Source organism: Falco peregrinus, chromosome 1 (genome assembly GCF_023634155.1).
Source record: "Falco peregrinus isolate bFalPer1 chromosome 1, bFalPer1.pri, whole genome shotgun sequence".
NCBI lineage: Eukaryota > Metazoa > Chordata > Aves > Falconiformes > Falconidae > Falco > Falco peregrinus.
The window spans coordinates 39,247,286-39,266,643 of record NC_073721.1 but is presented as its reverse complement, the minus strand read 5'-3'; the positions used below and the strand labels follow the sequence as shown (position 1 = coordinate 39,266,643).

At 38.9% G+C, this 19,358-nt stretch overlaps 1 protein-coding gene across 14 annotated transcripts in view; it reads right to left on the bottom strand.

Moving 5' to 3' along the window:
* Positions 1 to 19,358, bottom strand: part of USP54 (ubiquitin specific peptidase 54) — a 102,530-nt gene that overhangs the window by 30,275 nt on the left and 52,897 nt on the right. For 13 of the 14 annotated variants that reach the window (XR_008747187.1, XM_055803687.1, XM_055803691.1 and 10 more), the window contains 5 exons: positions 9,234 to 9,368; positions 6,793 to 6,906; positions 6,547 to 6,629; positions 4,099 to 4,204; positions 575 to 721 (listed from right to left, as the gene is read on the bottom strand). Coding sequence is in view for 13 of the 14 variants with exons in the window: in XM_055803687.1 (XP_055659662.1) it covers positions 575 to 721; positions 4,099 to 4,204; positions 6,547 to 6,629; positions 6,793 to 6,906; positions 9,234 to 9,368 (585 nt within the window). In the remaining variant the exon portion in view is untranslated. Of the gene's footprint in view, positions 1 to 574; positions 722 to 4,098; positions 4,205 to 6,546; positions 6,630 to 6,792; positions 6,907 to 9,233; positions 9,369 to 12,198; positions 12,505 to 19,358 lie in introns of all 14 variants that reach the window. The other variant, XM_027789850.2, reaches the window with a different exon arrangement.

The following is a 19,358-nucleotide window of genomic DNA, read 5'->3' as shown; positions in this document are numbered from 1 at the left end:
TCAGCTAATGTAGAATAAGTGACTCCTCTAGGGGACAAACCTCTGGATCCCAAACACTACTTAATCTAATCTATCATTCGATCACACAGTGTCAGCCACCATCTCTCAGAGGCTGCTCAGTTATTTGTAACTCTGTTACACCCACACATCTCAATGAAAAGAGGATTTTAAAAAGTTTAAAAAACCCAAAAAAACCAAAAAAAAGCACAACAGCTAACTACATTTTGACTTCAAAAGAAATTGAAAGAGTACAAGTGTATTTTCACAGAAATAGCACAAACCTCGATCCAAAATTTCCTTGCACTTGAAAATATTTTTTGATTCAGGCAAGCTTCATTCTCTGGAGTAATTTTTAATTTTTAGTAATTTCAGAAATTCAATAATACGCAATTACACTAGTACTTTCTCTGGTTTTCTAAAGCATTCAGAAACAGGTCAGATCCTTGGATCTGGCCTCTTTCTATGGACACCGAAAAGATAAAGGTGGCAACTTCTTGTATTTCTCAATACACTACTACAGACTACCGTGAGAAAGACTGTGTTAGTAGGTAGTGTTGAAATACCAAAAACTCACATCTCCCAGTTTAAGGCAAGTGCCCAGACTGTGAATCACATCCTCAGCCAGATCAGAGTGGTCCGAGTCCCAAACCAAGCCAATGGTGATGATCTGTGGAGAGTTCATCAGCACACGACGAATACGGATCTTTTCCCCACAGTTACTCTGAGGATTTAAATAAAGAAAACACTGAATATAATCCTTCTCTTATTATAATATTAGGGTAAGGCACTAACAAGCGTAAGTTTCAAAAGTACAGCTTCCAAAGAGGTGGTGGTGAAACACAGCAGATATAATTGCTCCGTGTCAGGATATGAGCTTCTTATGTCACAGATGAGGAGTGTTATCAGGACTATCTGGTATTCGCAAGCTTTAAAATGAATACTGCTGATTCTTCCTCATGCCACTGATAACGATTAAAAGGTATAGCACAGAATTACGCTTACTTAAAAAAAGATAAGCAAGCATACGTGAAAGATCCCCAAAACATTCTTAGGAATCTGAGGGAAAGCTCACTTTCTTACTTTCTTTTGATCTGAATTTCAGATTAAAAGTTATTTTTATGGAGATTGATGCTTTATATGACGGCATCAGAAAAATCCTCAAGGTGCTGCTTTGCTGTTAAAATTGGGTGGTTGTTCTACAAGGTGCCTGAAGCATCTCATTTTAGACAGGATAGTTAGGTCAGTATTCACATAAATATGAGAGCAGCAGCTGGAAGATGAGGAGAGTAAATGGTGCTCTAGTAACTCATACCAGTTCTTTCATTTCTTATTTCCTGTTTCCCCTCACACTCCCATTTTTTATTTTTTAAATGACTGCCAGTGCTATTGATGGCCAGGATCCCCCTCACTCTCTAGCCAGATTACTTCTCAGAGATAAGCTTGCTTGTGAAGCTGACATTTCTCAGTGGTTGTTCCAATCTATCCTGTTGGAACTGTGGGCATCTTTAAAACATCATGAAAAAAAGCTTACTGTTTGAATTAAGAGATTATGACTGTAATTTTAACACACAGTACTTTTTTTTTTTTTAGGGGGTTTTGGGGACAACTATGACAAAGTCCTTTTGCAACACTTGCTATACCTCTGTGACAGATCACAAAGGTACCTTTGCAAGATCTCAGAAAAAAACCCCATTTTTGTACTGAGAACAGTTTCTCATCTCTACAGAGACTGGTTTCACAATTGGATATAATCATTTCTGACACTACAGCCAGGGAAGAGGATCATAAAGCATTTATCCCCCCAAAGCAATCTAGAAAATTAGCCAGAATTTCAGTCCCAATTATCAATGAGAGACAAAAATGAAAGATTCAAAAACCAGAAAGGGATGAGCTTAACAACAAGGCAATGAAGACAGATTTTTTTTTTTTAGTATTTTTTTTTTACAGGTAGAGGACTGTGATGTTTCAATGTAGACAGGAAGTTTTAATATTAAAGATGACTATAATCACAAATATTTCGCAAGTGTCATTCAAAGTACAAGCATTCCTGTGGATTACCACACAACAAACATATCTTACTCTCAAATTGTCATTGTCTTCTTTGCTTCAGCTAGCTAACATCAGCATTTTCTGCAACAGGAGGAATACGGCACACTGATAAAGAGCTTCCCTGGCATGACTTATAGGCCACGCTCAGCTAAGCCTCGACAGAAGAACTTCGCAAATAGAACAAGGCAGCAAGTACTGGTAAGCAATTTTATCCAACCAACCATTTCACACTTAAAGGGCAGCTCACCCTGAGAAAGAATGTCCTTCTATTAAGATTTCCCATGCTTTGGATATTAAATAGCTGAACTCAACCTTTAAAATGACAATACAGTATCTTCATTTCTTTTATTCAAATAAGTGAGTCACTATTTGCCAAAAAAAAATAAAAATGTTTTGATGGAGACTTAAAGTGAACGCTTCAGTTGAACTATAGAAAGTTGGGGGGATAAAATGGAAATACTTGCACTGCCCCCAGGGAGCAGGCACATAAACCATTCCTGTTGGAGCCTGTACTGCTTCCCTGAGGACTGGTGAGGCATCTAACAGTAGCATTACATGAAGGAGCAGTTACGCAGCTGTTTCCTGGCCTGCCTATTAATCAATATGTAAAAGAAGTTTGATGATAACTCATTTTGCATATTTATCTAAAGCCCTGGACCTGGACACACTGAAATTAAAAGCCAAAACAAGGTATCAAACTCTTGTTTTAGAAATCTAGCCCTTATGATTTAATTTTTTTAAAAAAATATATATAAATATTTACATTAAAAAAAAAATCTTTATTTTTCTTAACCCAACTGATACACAGACTTAATTCAGCTGAATTTTGTCAGACTTACCGCACAGCAGAATAGAACATTTTTAAGAATAGCAGCCTGTGACTATCAACTTGACATATGCAGTAATTGTTTTTAAGTGGTTAAATGCCAGTCATCACTCACAACTATTGCCTACACTTTCTGGTCAATCTCTCCCACACGCTGAACAGAAAACCTTGCTCCAAACCAATACTCCCCCAAATTTTCTGTGATAACTCCTGCCTTTGGCATAGCTCTTGCAGATATACTGTGTAGCCTAACAAGCCTTTCACCATCAGGATATTCTCTGGCAGTGGAAAGCAGCAGTGCTTTTATCTTCCCCTCCCACCAACATTTTGACTCTATGCTGCAGGTACAGCAGTTTGGTCAACAGTTCAATTTACTCCACTGAAAGGTAGTAATGAAGGTGAATGGAAGCTTATCTAGGCAAAACAACTGATCTTGTACACGATTACAGTGACTGGTACAAAAGTTCCGCTATCTGTGCCAAGCATGGTACTGCTAACAAGATTTTACAAGAAATAAGTACTACTTTTCTCATGCCGTTATTACAGATGAAACACACTACACTCTACAGAAATAATTACTGGAGAAACTGGATGAACTGTGGGAATACTGCTCTAAAAAGTCTAGCTAATCAAAACCACCGTCAACATACAGAAATCTATAAAAAAACCATACAGCCTCCAAATTCTTTGTCATTTCCTTTTCTTTAGGTAAGATGCCAGAACTTTCATCATAGGATAAAAGCAGCACAATTGCAGCTTTATGTAATGATAGTGTTGGAGACCTCACCCACCCTCAGTGAAGCTGAACAGCAAATCTACGATAGGTGCTTCTAGCAGCAACACAGGCTTGAACAGGAATAGATTGTGTGGCTATTTCCTGGGAGCAATGTAAGCATTTCCAATTTATTCCCCCTCATCACCTTTTTTCAAAGGTTTCAGAGTTAGAAATCACATTTTTAGTTTCCATCCAAACACTGTGTCTATTCTTGTTCTTGCTACTTGCATCTAATCAAAGAAGTGCTCAGTATCAGTCACCTTTCCCTTCCTTCACTGAATAACTGTGCTGAATTAAAACCCAAAGAACATTCTTGCCTATCTTCTTCACGATTATGACAAACTAAACCTTGAAAATTCTCATGAGTTAAAAGGTACACATCAGTGTAATCTACTAAGCTTCTTCTGTCCTGTCCTTTCCCCCCAAAAGAAAAACTAAGGATACTAACTGGACAGTTTCGCAGGTCTCCCATAGTGCTGGCATTCTGTAGTAGCTCTCCAAACATATCTGGAGTGGGTTTCTCTCGTCTCTCCAGCATACAAATAGCTTGGTTGCTTCAGTATAGAGAAAGCATAGTAAAAAAAAAGTTTAGTAGTAAAACACAAACCCACATTAAGTAAGTTTAGTTAAATTTTACGAAAAGAACCTTAAAACCCACACCACTTTCTATATTTAATATTGTAGTACAGAAGAATCACATAATTGAGCGTGAATTGCTACACCTTCCATGATAATACTGCAGTAAAACTTAAAAATTGGAATAATTTATAGTTTGGCTTAAAATCTACATCTTAAAAGCAAGCTTTAGCATTTTGATAAATACTTGGATTTCAAAATGCTTTTCTTCAGTAACCACAACCCTAGCGAAGTAGCACAGTAAGGCACTTCCTTAATAATAAAACTAAGGACAAAAAAATAGCACAGTACCCAACTGATTTCACTGTCCAAGTTGAAAGAAAGATGACAGTAAGTACACAAGAACACTAGTGCTCAAAGCATGTTAAAGCTTAAATTGATTTAAAAGGTAAATAAATATATCACTTTTTATTGGTGGTTTTGAAAACCACTGCATGACATCAGATTTACTGAGATATTTAATATAAAATGTTGAGTACCATTAAAATACTTATTTTGCTGTTTTTCTAATAAATCATATTCTGATACACAGTGCCTGTCGGTAACCTAAAGCAAAACTGCAGCTCGATGGAATGGCAGGTAGCAGGCACAAGGGGGAACGCTCTACAATACTCCTGACACACTGGTAAAGTGGCAGCTTTTAACACAGGTCTGCAGGAGAACAGCAACTAGTAGTTTTCAAGACAAATTTTTCAGGTTCTGTAACTACATGTCTCACATGGGTGACAACAAACCATGAGAAATTTTCATCTCAATCAAAATTTCAAGACAGAAGTGAGTAACAGACTCCTGCCTTGATCAGATTTAAGCAGTTTTTAACTGAGCAGCCATCTACTAACAGAAGACTTCTCTAGCATTCACTGAAATGAACTACTACAGAGCTAGAGCTATTGCTCCGTGCACCATCTTCTTTAATGAGGGAGTTCCCCAACAACTAGAAAAAGCAAGAGCTATATATCCATCCAAGAAAAAGGATTTGAGGAACTACCGGCTCGTCAGTCTCGCTCCAGCACCTGGGGCGATGACATATCAAATCCCCTTGGAAATCATCTCCAGGCATATGAAAGACAAGAAGGTGAGTCAGAGCAGCCAGCATGCCTTTACCAAGGGCAAAGTATGCCTGACCTACTTTATTATCTATCATAAGACGATGGGTTCTGTTGAGGAGGCAAGAGCAGTTAATTATCATTTGGTCCCTAGCAAGGTTTCCAAATCATCTGCAGCATTCCTGTGGCCAAATCAGGAGGTGTGGACTGCACAGGTAGAATACAATGCAGCCAAAAACCCAGATGGACCTTCAGGCTCAGAGGATTCAAACGTAACCAGCAGTCAGTTTAGAGTGCTGTTAACTCAGGATTTAATACCATGGCCGATGCTATTTAAGATTTTCATTAACAATCTGGATGACGACTCAGAACACACCCACATCAAGTTTACAGATGACAACAAACCGGATGGAGCAGTCAATACACAGAAAGGGAGTGCTGCCACCCAGAAGGATCTTGACAGATTGGAGGAATGAGCTGACAGGAAGATCATGAAATTCAGTAAAGGAAAAATACAGAGTCTTGCACCCTGGACAGAGCACACTCAGTGTAGCAGTACTGGCTGGGCAACGAACAGCTGAGGAGCAACATTGCCGAAAGCTGGTAGACAAGCTGAACATTATCCAGACTCTTTGCAGAGGCAAACAGAAAGGACAAGAAGCAAAAGATGCAGAAAGGGAAATGGTGACTGGATACAAGGAAAAAAAAAAATCCACACCAAGTCACTAAGTACTGGAACAGGCAGCCCAGAGAAGTCATGGAATTTCTGTCCTTGAATGCTTTCAAAACTCAGCTGCAGAAAATCCCAAGCAGCCTGATCTAGCTTTGAAGTTAGTCCTGCTTTGAACAGGAGGACAGACTAGGTCCTTTTCAGCATAAATTCTTCTTTATTTTTCTTTTCTTCTTAACTCACCTGCTCACATATTAAGGTCTTTCAAAACTTACACAAGTCCTTGCCATTACAGTTTTCAGATCCAGAATCATAAACAAGCAGACACACTGATCCATGCCTGAACTGCTATCTTCTGCTCCACTAAGCCCTCATGTTCTGTATCATAGTTATCAAAGCCCCACCAACTTTCAACTAACCATGTTCTATCTTGTGAAGGTAAAGATTGAACCACAATACCAGTATGGAGAGGGAAAGGGGGATGAGGGGTGGGGGTGGAGGGGGGGAGAGAGAAGTTCTCTTCCCTGTAAAAATCCCAACTCACCACAGTGAGGTTGTAGAAATATAATGTACCATCTGGATGAAAGGTAACGGGTCAGAGGTGGCACCACAGCTGGTACAAACACACTGAAGAGAAAGAAAACATAATACATTGACACGATTAAACAGGTATGTTTCCACAGGAACACTTCTGTTTGTATCTTTTTTATCATGGCAATGCATGTCTTAGGAATGCAAATTTGAAACTTGAGAACTGATGATTTGTATAAAGCCTGTATCATCACTTCACCTGTTCAAACAAGGTCATCGCAAACTTCTGATGGGAAACACAATGTGGTGCAGTGCAAATATCTTCCTTTGTCTCATCTGCAATGTGGAAGTGGATTCGCATTAACAGGTTTTCCTAGCCAAAGAGAGAAGAAAAAGGAAAAAACCCACCAAAAAAATCATTAGATCATTTCAAATGTAGACAAAAGTTAACATATAAATCACAAAAGCATGTCAGATACAATAACGTAAGTGTTATTCACAGAGACAGAAGGCTCCCGCAAATTTTTTAAAGTTGCTTAGGAAACAAAAAAGTTGGCATTTCTTTGCTACAAAAGAAAATGGCTACCACTTCTGATTTGAAATGCTGTGTCAGGTAACCATTTACTTTATTTATTAGCACAACTGAAGATTCTGTCAGTGATTATTCTGTTCAATTCTCAAGCACCAATGGATTTGACCAAACATAACAGGCAGAGCAGCTCTGCAGTTTTAAAATCACTGGATTGCCACTAACTTCTCTTCATCTACCCCAAGTAACCCAAATCAATTTCTGTGTTCCAGAAGGGCTTTGAAATACGGCAAATAACCTACATTCTATCAAAAAGGGAGAGAACTAATAAATGAAGAGGCAGACTACATTCTGCATGAAACAAAAGCACTGAACATCTTCTAGGTATTATTTCAGACAGCTCCATCTGTTTCCAAGTTCCCAGGAGTTCCTGTCCTAAGAGTTCCCTCTCCTCCCACTGTTGCCAATGTTAATCTGGGGGTGCCAAAAGTCTACTGATGCCCCTTCCAGCAGCATTCTCTTCACTATCACTATGAGCTGCATATTTGGTTTATAGATCTGCAACAAGCAGGTCAAGATTAATTATTAGGCAAAATAGCTCTGACCTCGTGCAATTTCCCTTGAACTTTACTATCTAAGGTCTTCTGGCATTTAAATTAAATCTCTGCCTTTAGGGCTGAAAAGGTTAACTAAGTGAAAAGCTATGGAATTATCTCTGCCTTAAAGCTTAAGACCTCAAAAGGGAGCATGTCCCCACTTTAACCATCCTTGCGCCAGTACAGTTAACCTAACAAACCTGCTGTGGGGACACCTACAGCAGTACGAGATGGGATATTCAGATTAGCTTTCTCAAGGACGAAACTAAACCAAAAGTTCCCATGTTCTACTACATAAAGAACCCCATTTGAGTGTTGTACTGCATAAAAAAAAACTATTCGATATAACTGTGCTCACAGGGGCTGCTGCGTAGGCTGATGTAATTTATTTCACTTTGAGGCTTTATTGCCATCATCTACTTATATTTTAAGTGAGCTCATTAAACTATATAATTTTCCTGTGTTAGTATTCTACAAACACAGGATACGCTGGGTTATTATAAGCCTGTTATCAGTCTGCTTAGTTTAAGAGAACTACAATAGCTATATGCATTTACCCCATTCCTGTGATTTCTTGCAGTGTGAGTGTCAAATTAGGTAGGTGTAGGAAAAGAAAAATCTAACATATAGAAAGGACTCTACTCCAATAGGTGCTTTACCCGAGAGAAGTTTTGCCTTGCAGTAGTAAATCCAATACATTTATATTTTGGTTAAGAATTAACATCTTTGTTAACAAACAAGCAGCATACACAAACACACTTGGGCCACCCTACGGACACCATCATTTCCAAGAAAGGGAGCAGCCAGTAGGTCGGTAAGGCAAAAATACCTCCTAAATAAATTAAAGAAATTTAGGAGACTGAAGAGGGAAAAGGAGGAAATATGGGTAAGAATAAAATCTTAACATAATGGATACAAGAATGAGTTTGAATATAAAAAAGGAAGCACACAGGTAAACCTAGGGATGTAAAATTTGTGTCAGAGCCATCTCCCAATCACACTATTGGGCTAACCAGATTAAAAAAATGTCAGACTGTTTACAAATACAGCAACAGAAATATCTGGAAATGATCTATTTTACTTTTGGTTACCTCAACTTACAAACATGAACAACTGTGTTGGGCTGTGTTTGGTTTATTTATTTTTATTTTCCCTTAGCCAGAGTTTGCAAAAACATGGTTTCAAAATAAAGGGCAAACAAAATGCCCTTTCACCCTTTTGAGGTGATCCTTGAAACGAGAATCCTGGATCATTCCTGCAGTGCAATTTTTATTACAATTCATATCCAAGACACACTTGAGAGTGCAAGCAGTACATACCCAAAGGTAACTGTAAAAATGGGTAACATTAATGTTTCCATTCAAAAATCATTAGTGATGACTCTCAAAGCAAATACTCATTCCCCCCCTGGATCACTTCAAGCTTGCGGATCTCTCCGTGGACTTTCACAGGCTACACATGCATGGAATTTTGGGAAGGGAGAAATGGAAAGACAGAAAAAAAAAAGGAAAAAAAAAAAAAAAAAAAAGATGTGGGGCATCTCTGCCTGTCAAACCATCTTTCAGTTATACTCACAAAACATTCTGCAGCATCATCCATGATGCCCAGTTGGAAGCGTTGCTCATCCTGAAATGTCTTTGCAAGAGCAGTGCGCAGGGCATCAGAAGGCAATACCTTTTCACTGCTACACTGAAACTGGTTGAAGATACCCTAGTAATAAAACAAAAAGCTAGTTAAGTTACTGTATTTTCAAAACATGACTCAAGTTATCTGAAATCAAACAGCAAACCTTTAACTCACTTTGCTCAAGCAACACACAGATGTTTGTATTGTATTGTACAAGGGCTACAAGAGAAAATCCTGAGAGTTCTTCCTTTGGAATCATACGCAACTTTGTGAATTCCTTCCCTTCCTTTCACATATTCAAAGGAGGATGAGGAGCTTTGGGGTAAATTTCCCCTCAGCATCAATCCCCCTTGGACCTTCCACCAAATTTGATTCCTGAAGCAAATACAATGGACACCAAAACTTCCTCACTTTTTATTTCTATTTCTCCCTCTTCAGTTCACTTTTTCACTCCCAGTTCAGCAGCCTTCCTGTTACACATGCTGCCTTCTTTCCTCTTTCAAGCAACTCTTTCCAAATGTCTTCACCCTTAAATAGCCACAACCTGTTGCTTGCACTCTTTAAAGAATTTACCTTCCAAAAGTCCATGTGGGTATCAGATGATTTTCGGTTTAGCATGCAGAAGGGAAAAGGCATGACATGAATAGCAGTTCCTACGTATGACCAGCTGCTTACCTTTGCCATAAACCTGCATTTTCATAACTGTAATTCACAGGTCACCTGGGTAATCATTTGCAAGGACGAGTAGTTCTATAATGACGCATTATCATCTGAAGCATGGGTTATATGTACAAAAGTTCAGTACGTATTCCCAACTGATTAAAAACCCAGTTTTGTATGTGGGTGTGTGCATGTGAGATAGCCAAGAGCTCTTCTGAACAGATATTTAACTTTCATTTTGCCCTCCTACAAAAACAGGAACATAAATCTGTATGCAAGATCCTCAGCTTAAGTAAGAACTTCTAGCCCTTACTTTCATACAAGACCATTCTGTTGCCATCATCACTCTGCTCTACTTTCTACCTCATTTCCTATACGACCAGCAACCACCTTTATCAGTGTCAATCTCAAAATCCTGCTTGTCATTTCCTAAAAAACTTTTCCTTGCCATTTCCCTAAAGATTGCGGAAAAGCTCCATTCTTACTGCAAGAGAAAGAAGGATCATCTTTAACTGCACCACTTGGCTTTTCTGCCTTCTAAACCTAGTCAAACAAGGAAAAAGCCAGCCTCAAACTGGTTTGCCTGTTTGGTTCTCCTCCACATTTATACTGAGAATCTGTAGCAATGTTGGCTCATGTATCCCTTCCTCCCTTAATTACAGAATGCTTCTCCCCAGCATACTTGGGATCTGTATTAATTGGAAATAAACAATCTAAATCTTTCTCTATTCTTATTTGTTTCTTATCAGGAAATGAGAACGTAAAGGAGAGGACGTTTGCCAAATCACAATCTCAGCTGCTTTGAGGAAGCTGAAAGAGTGCAAAGACAGCTGTCACTGCACAGCCAGCAAACTAGGCTCTCTGCACCCCCCCCCCCCCTTTCTGGTCATAGGAATTGTACCTTTTGTAATGTTGACATATTATCTAATAGAGATGTAAAATGCCCATCTCCCTTTGCTGCTGTTTTTATTTTGGTAGTCCTTAAGGTGCTCATTCATGGGTGAGGGCCCACTGTGCTGAAGCCCATAGCTCTTTTCATATTGCCTTTATTAGAGTATAAAATCATGAAGAGGAAAGTAGTGATGAAGAGAAGGCTGTGAGGCAGTAAGTCTCACACTCCATGAATTAGGAACAACGCCTCTCCTCAGTTACCTTGTATATATACCCATACACAAAAAAATAATGACAGAGTCTCTGTACTTAACTACCTTGGTTTCCATTTCTGTCACTCCAATAACTGACCAAGTTTTGTTAGTAAACTTTCTCATTTCAGTGGACCTTAAAAAAAGCAGGGAACCTTAATTCCATCCTGCTTCAGTGCTTTACATTAAATAACTTAAGAGCAATTGAAAACATTGAGAGTGCTTTAGAAATGTGTTTATTCTGGTTATCCTCAATCTCACTTCATAGTTCTGGGAGGAGACAACTCGCCTAAGGCCTGGCACGCAACCTCACTGCAGATAACTGATGGACAGGACCTCGTTTTCTTCAATGACAGCTTAGAAATGGCTCTGCACTCTTGCAGGGGGAAGGAGAGAATCAATGCAGGCTCCAAACTAAGTAAAAGGAGAAGCAAGCAAGCAAACCAAAATTCTTGTTTCAAATCTCCATCTTTAAAGAAATAGTACATTTACTATTACCCATAATGTACCTACTAGTTAACATACAGAGATCAGGAAGGAAAAAGGGATCCTGATGATGATAAGCAATTGTTTTCACAAGATTCTGCATTTTAAATTCTTTTGTATCATGAAATAATTAGAGCCTTGACAATTACACCTAAAAAACTTACATTAAATACAGCAGAAAACTGAAATCTATTGCCACAATCACAGAACAAAAATAAGTCAGGAACGCCAATGAATTCCATGAAGAGTTCTAATATGTAAAATCAGGAAGCAGAAGATCCCAACGCTATATAACAGAATGCTTCCTAAAATTCATAATGGCATATCACACAATGACTTATTTAGATGGGGGGGTTGTCTTAAAACCAGTGAGTAATTGTGCATTTTGATCTAGTAAAGATCAAATCTTATGTCATTGCACAATGCAGTTTAGAGCACACTGGAACACAGTGCCTGTAGGAAGTCCCAAAAGCACCTCAAATGGAGTCAAAAGCATTTTGAACACAGTGGGGGTTGTTTTTTGTTGGGGTTCTTGGGGTGGGGCATTTGGGGCTGGTTGGGTTTTTTTTTGAGGGGTTGGGTTGGTTTCCCTTTTCCTGATTTTTCAAGATAGGTTCCTTGCTCACCTTCAGAACAGGTCTTTCTTGTCCCAGCAGGATGGACAGGTGTGGCATTTCCTGCAGTTTCATCACTACATTATCTAAGTCAGATCTCTCTCCTTAATTCCAGGTCTTGCCCTTGAGTGATACTGTTAATCACTAGCATTTGTTCCACATACAGATCTGAAAGCCAGCTGGGCGCAGACCAGGAAAGCACTGCTGATTCTGCCCCAGGAGTTTTCATGACACGCTTTCTCCAAGTGCTTCTGGAACTTTATGAGAACTTTATATATGAAACATTCAAACTTTGTTCTCCTTCAAACACTTCTTCACCTGAATTTTAAGATAGTGAAAACCCCATTAGTGTATTCACACACTGATGATTTCTCTCAAAGGCTACATTCCAAGACAAATGAGCTCAGCAGCAACAGGATGAACAGACACTGCTAAAAGCTTCAAGAACAAGGGAAGTGTCTCTGGTTTTACCAGTTTTTAGTAACTAAAATCAATGATGCAATACTAAAAACAATAACAAACAAACCTTAGCATAAAATCTGAACAATTACTAATATTGTAGCAGCAGCAGCACTGATTTCTACACTGATGAGCTATTCTTGGCATGTTGGTAAGCTTACAAACCATGACAGAGAACAGCATGAGGACGGGATTTTTCAGACAGCAAGTATGCCTTCTGGTTACACTGCATTCCCGAGGCCTATAATAAAAAAGCAGCCCATCTCCCTCCATATCCTCTTCCTTACAGATCTTTGAAGGTCTGGAAAGGGTAGCAGAGACTGCAGAATTAGTAAGCAGAAGAGTCCTTCAAGAGGAATAAATTGACAAAGTCCACCTAGTTGCATCTACTCCTTCCCCAAGCACCAAGTCAAGATCAACTACAGTTACATAGTTGACCTTTCACCAGCTTGCTCTCAGAGGCATCCAAATCTGGAAATTCCTTAACCATCCAAGGCAATCTATTGTAGGGCCTCACTTGGCTTATTACCATTCAGAAGGCATTTTCCTAGTTTTGTAGATGGAAGCTTCGTGTCCTCTCTACCACAGGTCTGGGCTCCTGACATATGTCAGAACAAAAGCTTGCAGTCTGTGGTCTCCCAAAATAATCTCCTCCAGTTTGGGAAGTATGGGGATCAACAAATTTTCTAGAGCTTCAAAAGAAAACAACTTAAGGTTTGAGATAAGGAACCTTTATCATACTCCAGTTAAATTCATATTCAAGATAAAACCTGGCTTTCCATTTCAGAATGCTGAAATTCACATGCACGATCATAGAACACCAGAAGTATTCCATTTATTTGGGGTAAATTGAAATCTATAATGTGTACCTAGCCATACTGACAAAACAAACCCCAGACTTTATATACATGCACATAAGACTTTTTAGTCAAGCATGTAGAAGCAGGCTGGCATAAGAATAAACTGATGGCTGAAGACAAAACAGGCATCAGCTACTGAATCAGATCAGTGCCCATGCACTGTAAATTTGAGCTGTGTCCTTGGCAGCTTTCTGAGAACTAATTATTCTCTTGCAGCATTGTGCAGAAGTTCCTTCTGGATGGGCACATCACGGCAGCTCTAGTTGTGTGGTATTTCCTTCAAAGAACAAAACATACTTGTCCAAATGCTTTAGTATTCCCTGCATTAACAGTTCATGCATTTTAGCAAAAGCTACATATATTAACATGGCAAATCCTCATCCTTCTCACTGCTCAATATGTCAATATTATTTGTGCTGTCACTCAACTGTTTCTGGGGTTTTGTGTTTTGTTTTACGGGGGTTTTGTTTTTTATTTTTTGTTTAAAAACAACTTTCTCTTCATTTCAATAGCATGCCCTTCTTACTCCATTCCATTTGTTGGACTTTTTTTTTTTTCTTGTCTACAGTATCTATTCTCTCATCTGGAACACGACACTCTTCTGCTAGAGCATCTTGCTCCGTACAACAGCCTGTTTCAATAAAAATTCTGGCTGCTAAAGTCACTTTTCTCCCCTTCAGTCACATAAGCTTCTACACACAGTATTTCCACTAGCTCACATTTCTTCCCCACGTTTCTTCATGTTATATTCACCTTCAAGGGTGCAATAAATTCTAGCTCTATTTGGGTTTGCATCTTTGGGTCTCTTTCTAACCTCCAAGTCTGATAACAATCAATCTAGACTTCCATTTATTCCTTTCTTTTACAGTCTCTCTTCCATTTTTACTTGCGCTATGCTCTAAACATTAACATACGGTCTCCAACAGACTGTAACATCAGGCACCCCGGCTGCTACCAAGGATTAAATAAAAATACACTTTCCACGAGTTTAGGAGGGTGGCAGGAAAAGAAACCCAAATCACAGCATGCCCACATCAACTAGGTGACAACTTATTAACTGATCTATCAAGATAAAAAAAGGCAATCATTATTTGGAAGCTTCAATTACCAGTTTATTGACTCAAGAAACTATACTTGCTGCTAGTTTATTTGTCAGGCAGTCAACTACAAGTGCCAACCAAAAAAAATATTTAAACAATAAAACTGATTATTTTACATTTTTTTACTACTGTTTTACCCTGAAATACTATCCTGATTTGGAAAAAAAGAACAAAACAAGAGGATGAAATCTTTGCAAGCAACTTCTTGTCTCAACCATATAATGAACTTTTCATAACAAAACCCTCCATTTCAATAAAGTGGCTAATCAGGACCACAAACTAGTCATTCCACTTCTTTCAAGCATTCTTAATACCCTATTGTTGTCACTTTTCACCTTAGACAACAACATCATTTCTACACAGAAAATTCACATTCTTCCTGCTTTTGTTGCACATGACAAAATTACAGAAAAGACCAGCCCTACTGGAATTTATCAATCAATAGAGCATTCTTCTTTGCGAACTACAAAAAACACTCTGTCCTATATCCTGGCACTATGGAGCTCCCAGTACAATCCCTGGAAGGAGAACAAACTCTCTGTGGCATGCTCAGTACAGTGGACGGATTTCCCTCTTCCTGCCCTCTTCCAGCTGTGATAAACAAACACCAAAGTAAAGTCATGCTATAGAAAAAGGAAAACAAAACAGAACACAGTAAACTTCAACATTAATAAAAAATTAAAGTTGTTCCAGTGTTACAGCAGGCAAACCACATAGTGCTAAGGACAGCTTACGCACTGAAAAAAACCCACTTAAATAATGCCACATCTTAAGAAACAGCACTTGGGATTCCAACACAGAGCTGGCAGCTCTCCCTTTTCTTTTTATAGCTGTTGATGCAAGGTTCCCTCAAAATAACCAACAAATGTATGTCTGGAACGATTTCAAGGTTCATTTTGTAGCCACATAAACATAGCCAGGTATCAAGGCAAGTTTTAAAACCACTTCAAGAATTTGTGTGATGGATGTCTTCAATGTGGTACAAAAATAAACTGTGGTTTGATATCAAGTATGACATCACTGTCCTATCATCCCTCATTTTTAAGAGGTAATTTAAAATTGCAAGTAATATTCATAGAACTAGCTGAGCATTTACAGTAAATACTGTGCATGACATCAGAATCCCTAGAAACAGTTGCAGCAAGCCAAGAAAGTGTGGAAAAAACACAACTTCTATTCAAAGGCTAAATTTAGCCTAGTGGAGACTATCTTCCTCTAAAGTCAATGGGACAAGAATGCTGCCTTTAGAGCAATGGTTCAAAGCTGGGGAAGAGCACGAATCCCCTCTGCACAGCACAGGAGATCTTGGGTATCCTGTGAAGGGAATTTGGAGTGGAGGGTGGGGGCGCAATGCAATACTTCCCCCCAAGTATTAGCCCTTTTCCAGGCCAGCCTGAAATCTGAACGTGCCAGCATGCTTTGGAGATGAGTAAACACGTCCTGCCTCCACCTTGCTCGGTCTGGACAGGTATTTGGGGCAGATCCACCTGACAGCATGCAAGGCTAATTACCTCTCCCCAGACCCTAATGGGAGATTTTCACATGGTATAGAGCTCCAAATTCTTGTGTTCCCACTGGATCCAGCCATATCTTCTCCCTCATCTTAGCAAAGCCTAAGGCAAGATTCAAGAGAAAAAGGATGTCAAAGACCTGGAGGCTAAGCCAGCATTACCCTGGCAGGACAACAATTAAAGGCTTCCAGATAGAAGGGCTGGGGCAAAGGAAGAGGTGAGCACGGGAGGGAAGGCATGATCCTAATGCACTGGGACACAAAACATGCTCTTGGTGATGCTTGCAGCATTAGATGCATGTTAAGCACATTATCACATCTGTCTTTTACAAGCTCACACATAGCATGTGCCAGACTTTTTTTTTTTTTTTTTTGGGGGGGGGTGGGGGGTGGGGCCTGAGCAGTTTGAGAACACTGATCCAGAGGGCAGCAGAGAACAAGTAAATACCTTAAACAGCGTGTTTTTTTCCCCCCATCTACTGCCTGCTTAAGTTTTAGGAAGATGAATGTGACCATCTCCACGGTCTGGGGCTATCCTTTATGCATACCTTCATCATGTAGCACCCCTACCTTTTCAGCTGCATGCAAGCAAAACAACCAATATTTCTGGTGTCTGGGGTTTTTGGGGGGGGGGCAAGGGAAGGTTTGCACCCCCAATTTCACTTACAGTGACACCCTTTATTACTCACCTTTACAATATTATTTGACTTGATTACAACACAAAAATGGGGGTGAATGTTCAAATATTTATGTACACACATCACTTTACACAAGCTAATGAAGGTGGAAACTTGTCACAACATCACCCAGAGAAAAACATGAAATTGTGAGTTGCTTTATAAACATAACGGAACCAGGAATACAACAGTTCTGTAACTTCTAAAAAAATTTCTATATATTTCTATTCCTTGTATAGTTTTTATTAGTATTCCTTGTATAGTCTGTAAACTCTCTAGAACAGGCTTGGGTAGAACACACTGAAGTTTCCCATGAAGAACAGACTGTAGAAAGAGAAAATACTAATGTTTTGGCTTGGATTAAAGCCAGTTGGAATTTGTTTATTTACTTTGTCAAGTATTGGTTACTGCCCATATTCAGAAATACTTGTCCAGATAACTCTTTACTTGTTTGCACATTTCTTCAGACTTTTTCATTGCACACTGAGTTTTGTGAGCTATAGGAATTCTGTACTCAACCAAATGGAAGTTTTCCAAAATGTGCAAAAATGCTAGAGGATCTGGTGCAACGTTACAGCTTTGTTGGAAACTAAGGGTTGTAACACCTTCTGACTAAGCATGGCATTGGTAAGAACTTGAGACAGAAAACAAACCAAAAAAAACCTTGCAGATATCTGGGTGCAAGAAGAGAGAGCAACAACTTTTTTCAAAGACTGCTTAATTTAAAAGATAAGCATATGGCTGCACGCATAAAATTTGTGAAATCTGCCACTCTACCTGTCACTTCCAAGTTTATAATAGCATACTGTACACTTCAGCAAGCCATCAAAACCAAGGATTTTATCAACAAAACTAAACACTCTCTGACCTAATGTCTGCTTTTAATACACATATTCAGAGATCCTGTCATATTCCAGTATTAATGTAGCACTTTCCCCTCTCATACTGGTACTACTAATCCAGATGCCTCTTTGCCCACAGTTCTTCTTTCAATACCAGTTCCACAAAGGTTCATCCTCTTCTTTTTCCTGTATTTTTTCCCCTCCTCTTTTTCAGTACTCTCATTCAGACAAAAAAAAAAAAAAAAAAGAAAAAAGAAAAAAAAGACTTAACTATTATCTTTATATTAAAACCTCTCAACTCTGCCTCAGAGTCCAGTCCACTTTCATTCACATGGCAGAACCTGTCTGATCTCCCGGTATTTCCTTGCCGTATCTTGCTACTAGGTTAAACACCAGAACAGCAAAAGCTTACATTCATGATAATTTCCTAAATCCTTTTCTTTCCTTTCTCATCTCAGCTACCAAAGATTCACTTGGCAACACTGGAGGGCATGATCCACAAATCAGCTTCAAATTATCTCACTGACCTTTAATGTACTCAAACCAGATCATGCCTATGTCTTGCTACTTCCCTACAAGGAAGGGGATATATTTAATACTCCATCTTCGTCAGGATAGCTGTATTTCTCACTTTGGATGTGCTATCTTGCTCCTAACCCACTGTTACATGCTCTTTTAATGATACTGCTGTAAATACCATCCTGTCTCCTCATTTCAACAGATAAGTCTTGAGACAAATTTCCCTTCAGAGAGAAGCCACTTATCTTCTCTCATGCCTTAACAATCTCCACTTTGCTGTTCTTTTGTAAGGGAAAGCCCCTTAATAACAGCCCAGGAACTCACCAGATAACTCATTTCTAGCCTGTCTCTACCAGAGCACCAGTAAAGTCACTTAACAGTACCAAGACAGCTATTATACTATAAATATTGCCTGTGAACTTCAGGTGATCCTAATTTAAACCCTGCATTCTATATTTTGCCATATTTATAAGACATGCTGTCTGTCCTTTTCGTTACTGCACACAGAATTCATGACACAATAAATTCTCCCACAATTAATTTACAGATTTAGTTGGATCTTACAACCCATTTGTGATCAAAGAAAATGCCTCGGTTCCAATTTCAGAAAGAAAAAAAACACTGCTCAGGAAGATTAAAGCTGGTATTTTCATCGTGTTTACATCACATCCATTTATGCCACAAGGTTAGAGGGAGCCGTGGGTTTGAAGTAGCAAAACTTAGAAAGGAAGGCACAAAAAAAAGCCAGAAGCACTAAAAATTAATGGGTAGAGACAAACTGAGATGTAGGATCACACTTTACTCAAGTCTGTAAGAGCACTCTGAACCAGAGCTAACATCTAGATATTACTGTCCAGGCAGCATCCATGACAGTCAGTTATTGTATCTACATCTGCAAACAGAACTGATGTTTTTTAAAGCAGAGACCACAAAAGCCAAGCCATATAATATAGACATCAATATTTACTGTAGAAAATACTTTTTAGTCTCACATAATCAACAGTTTTGAACAGAAAGGCTTAAAGCTAAATAGCCTTCTCCATGCTGGTGTTTAAAGGAGCTCTGAAGGAAAAGGTAACTTCTGAAGAGCATGCTAACTGTATACAGCATAATATTTATAAACTAAATGGTAAATTAGAAAAAACAAAGCAAATTGATGTTGTACCGGCTTAATTAATCTTCCAAACAACATAGAGGCTCACAAT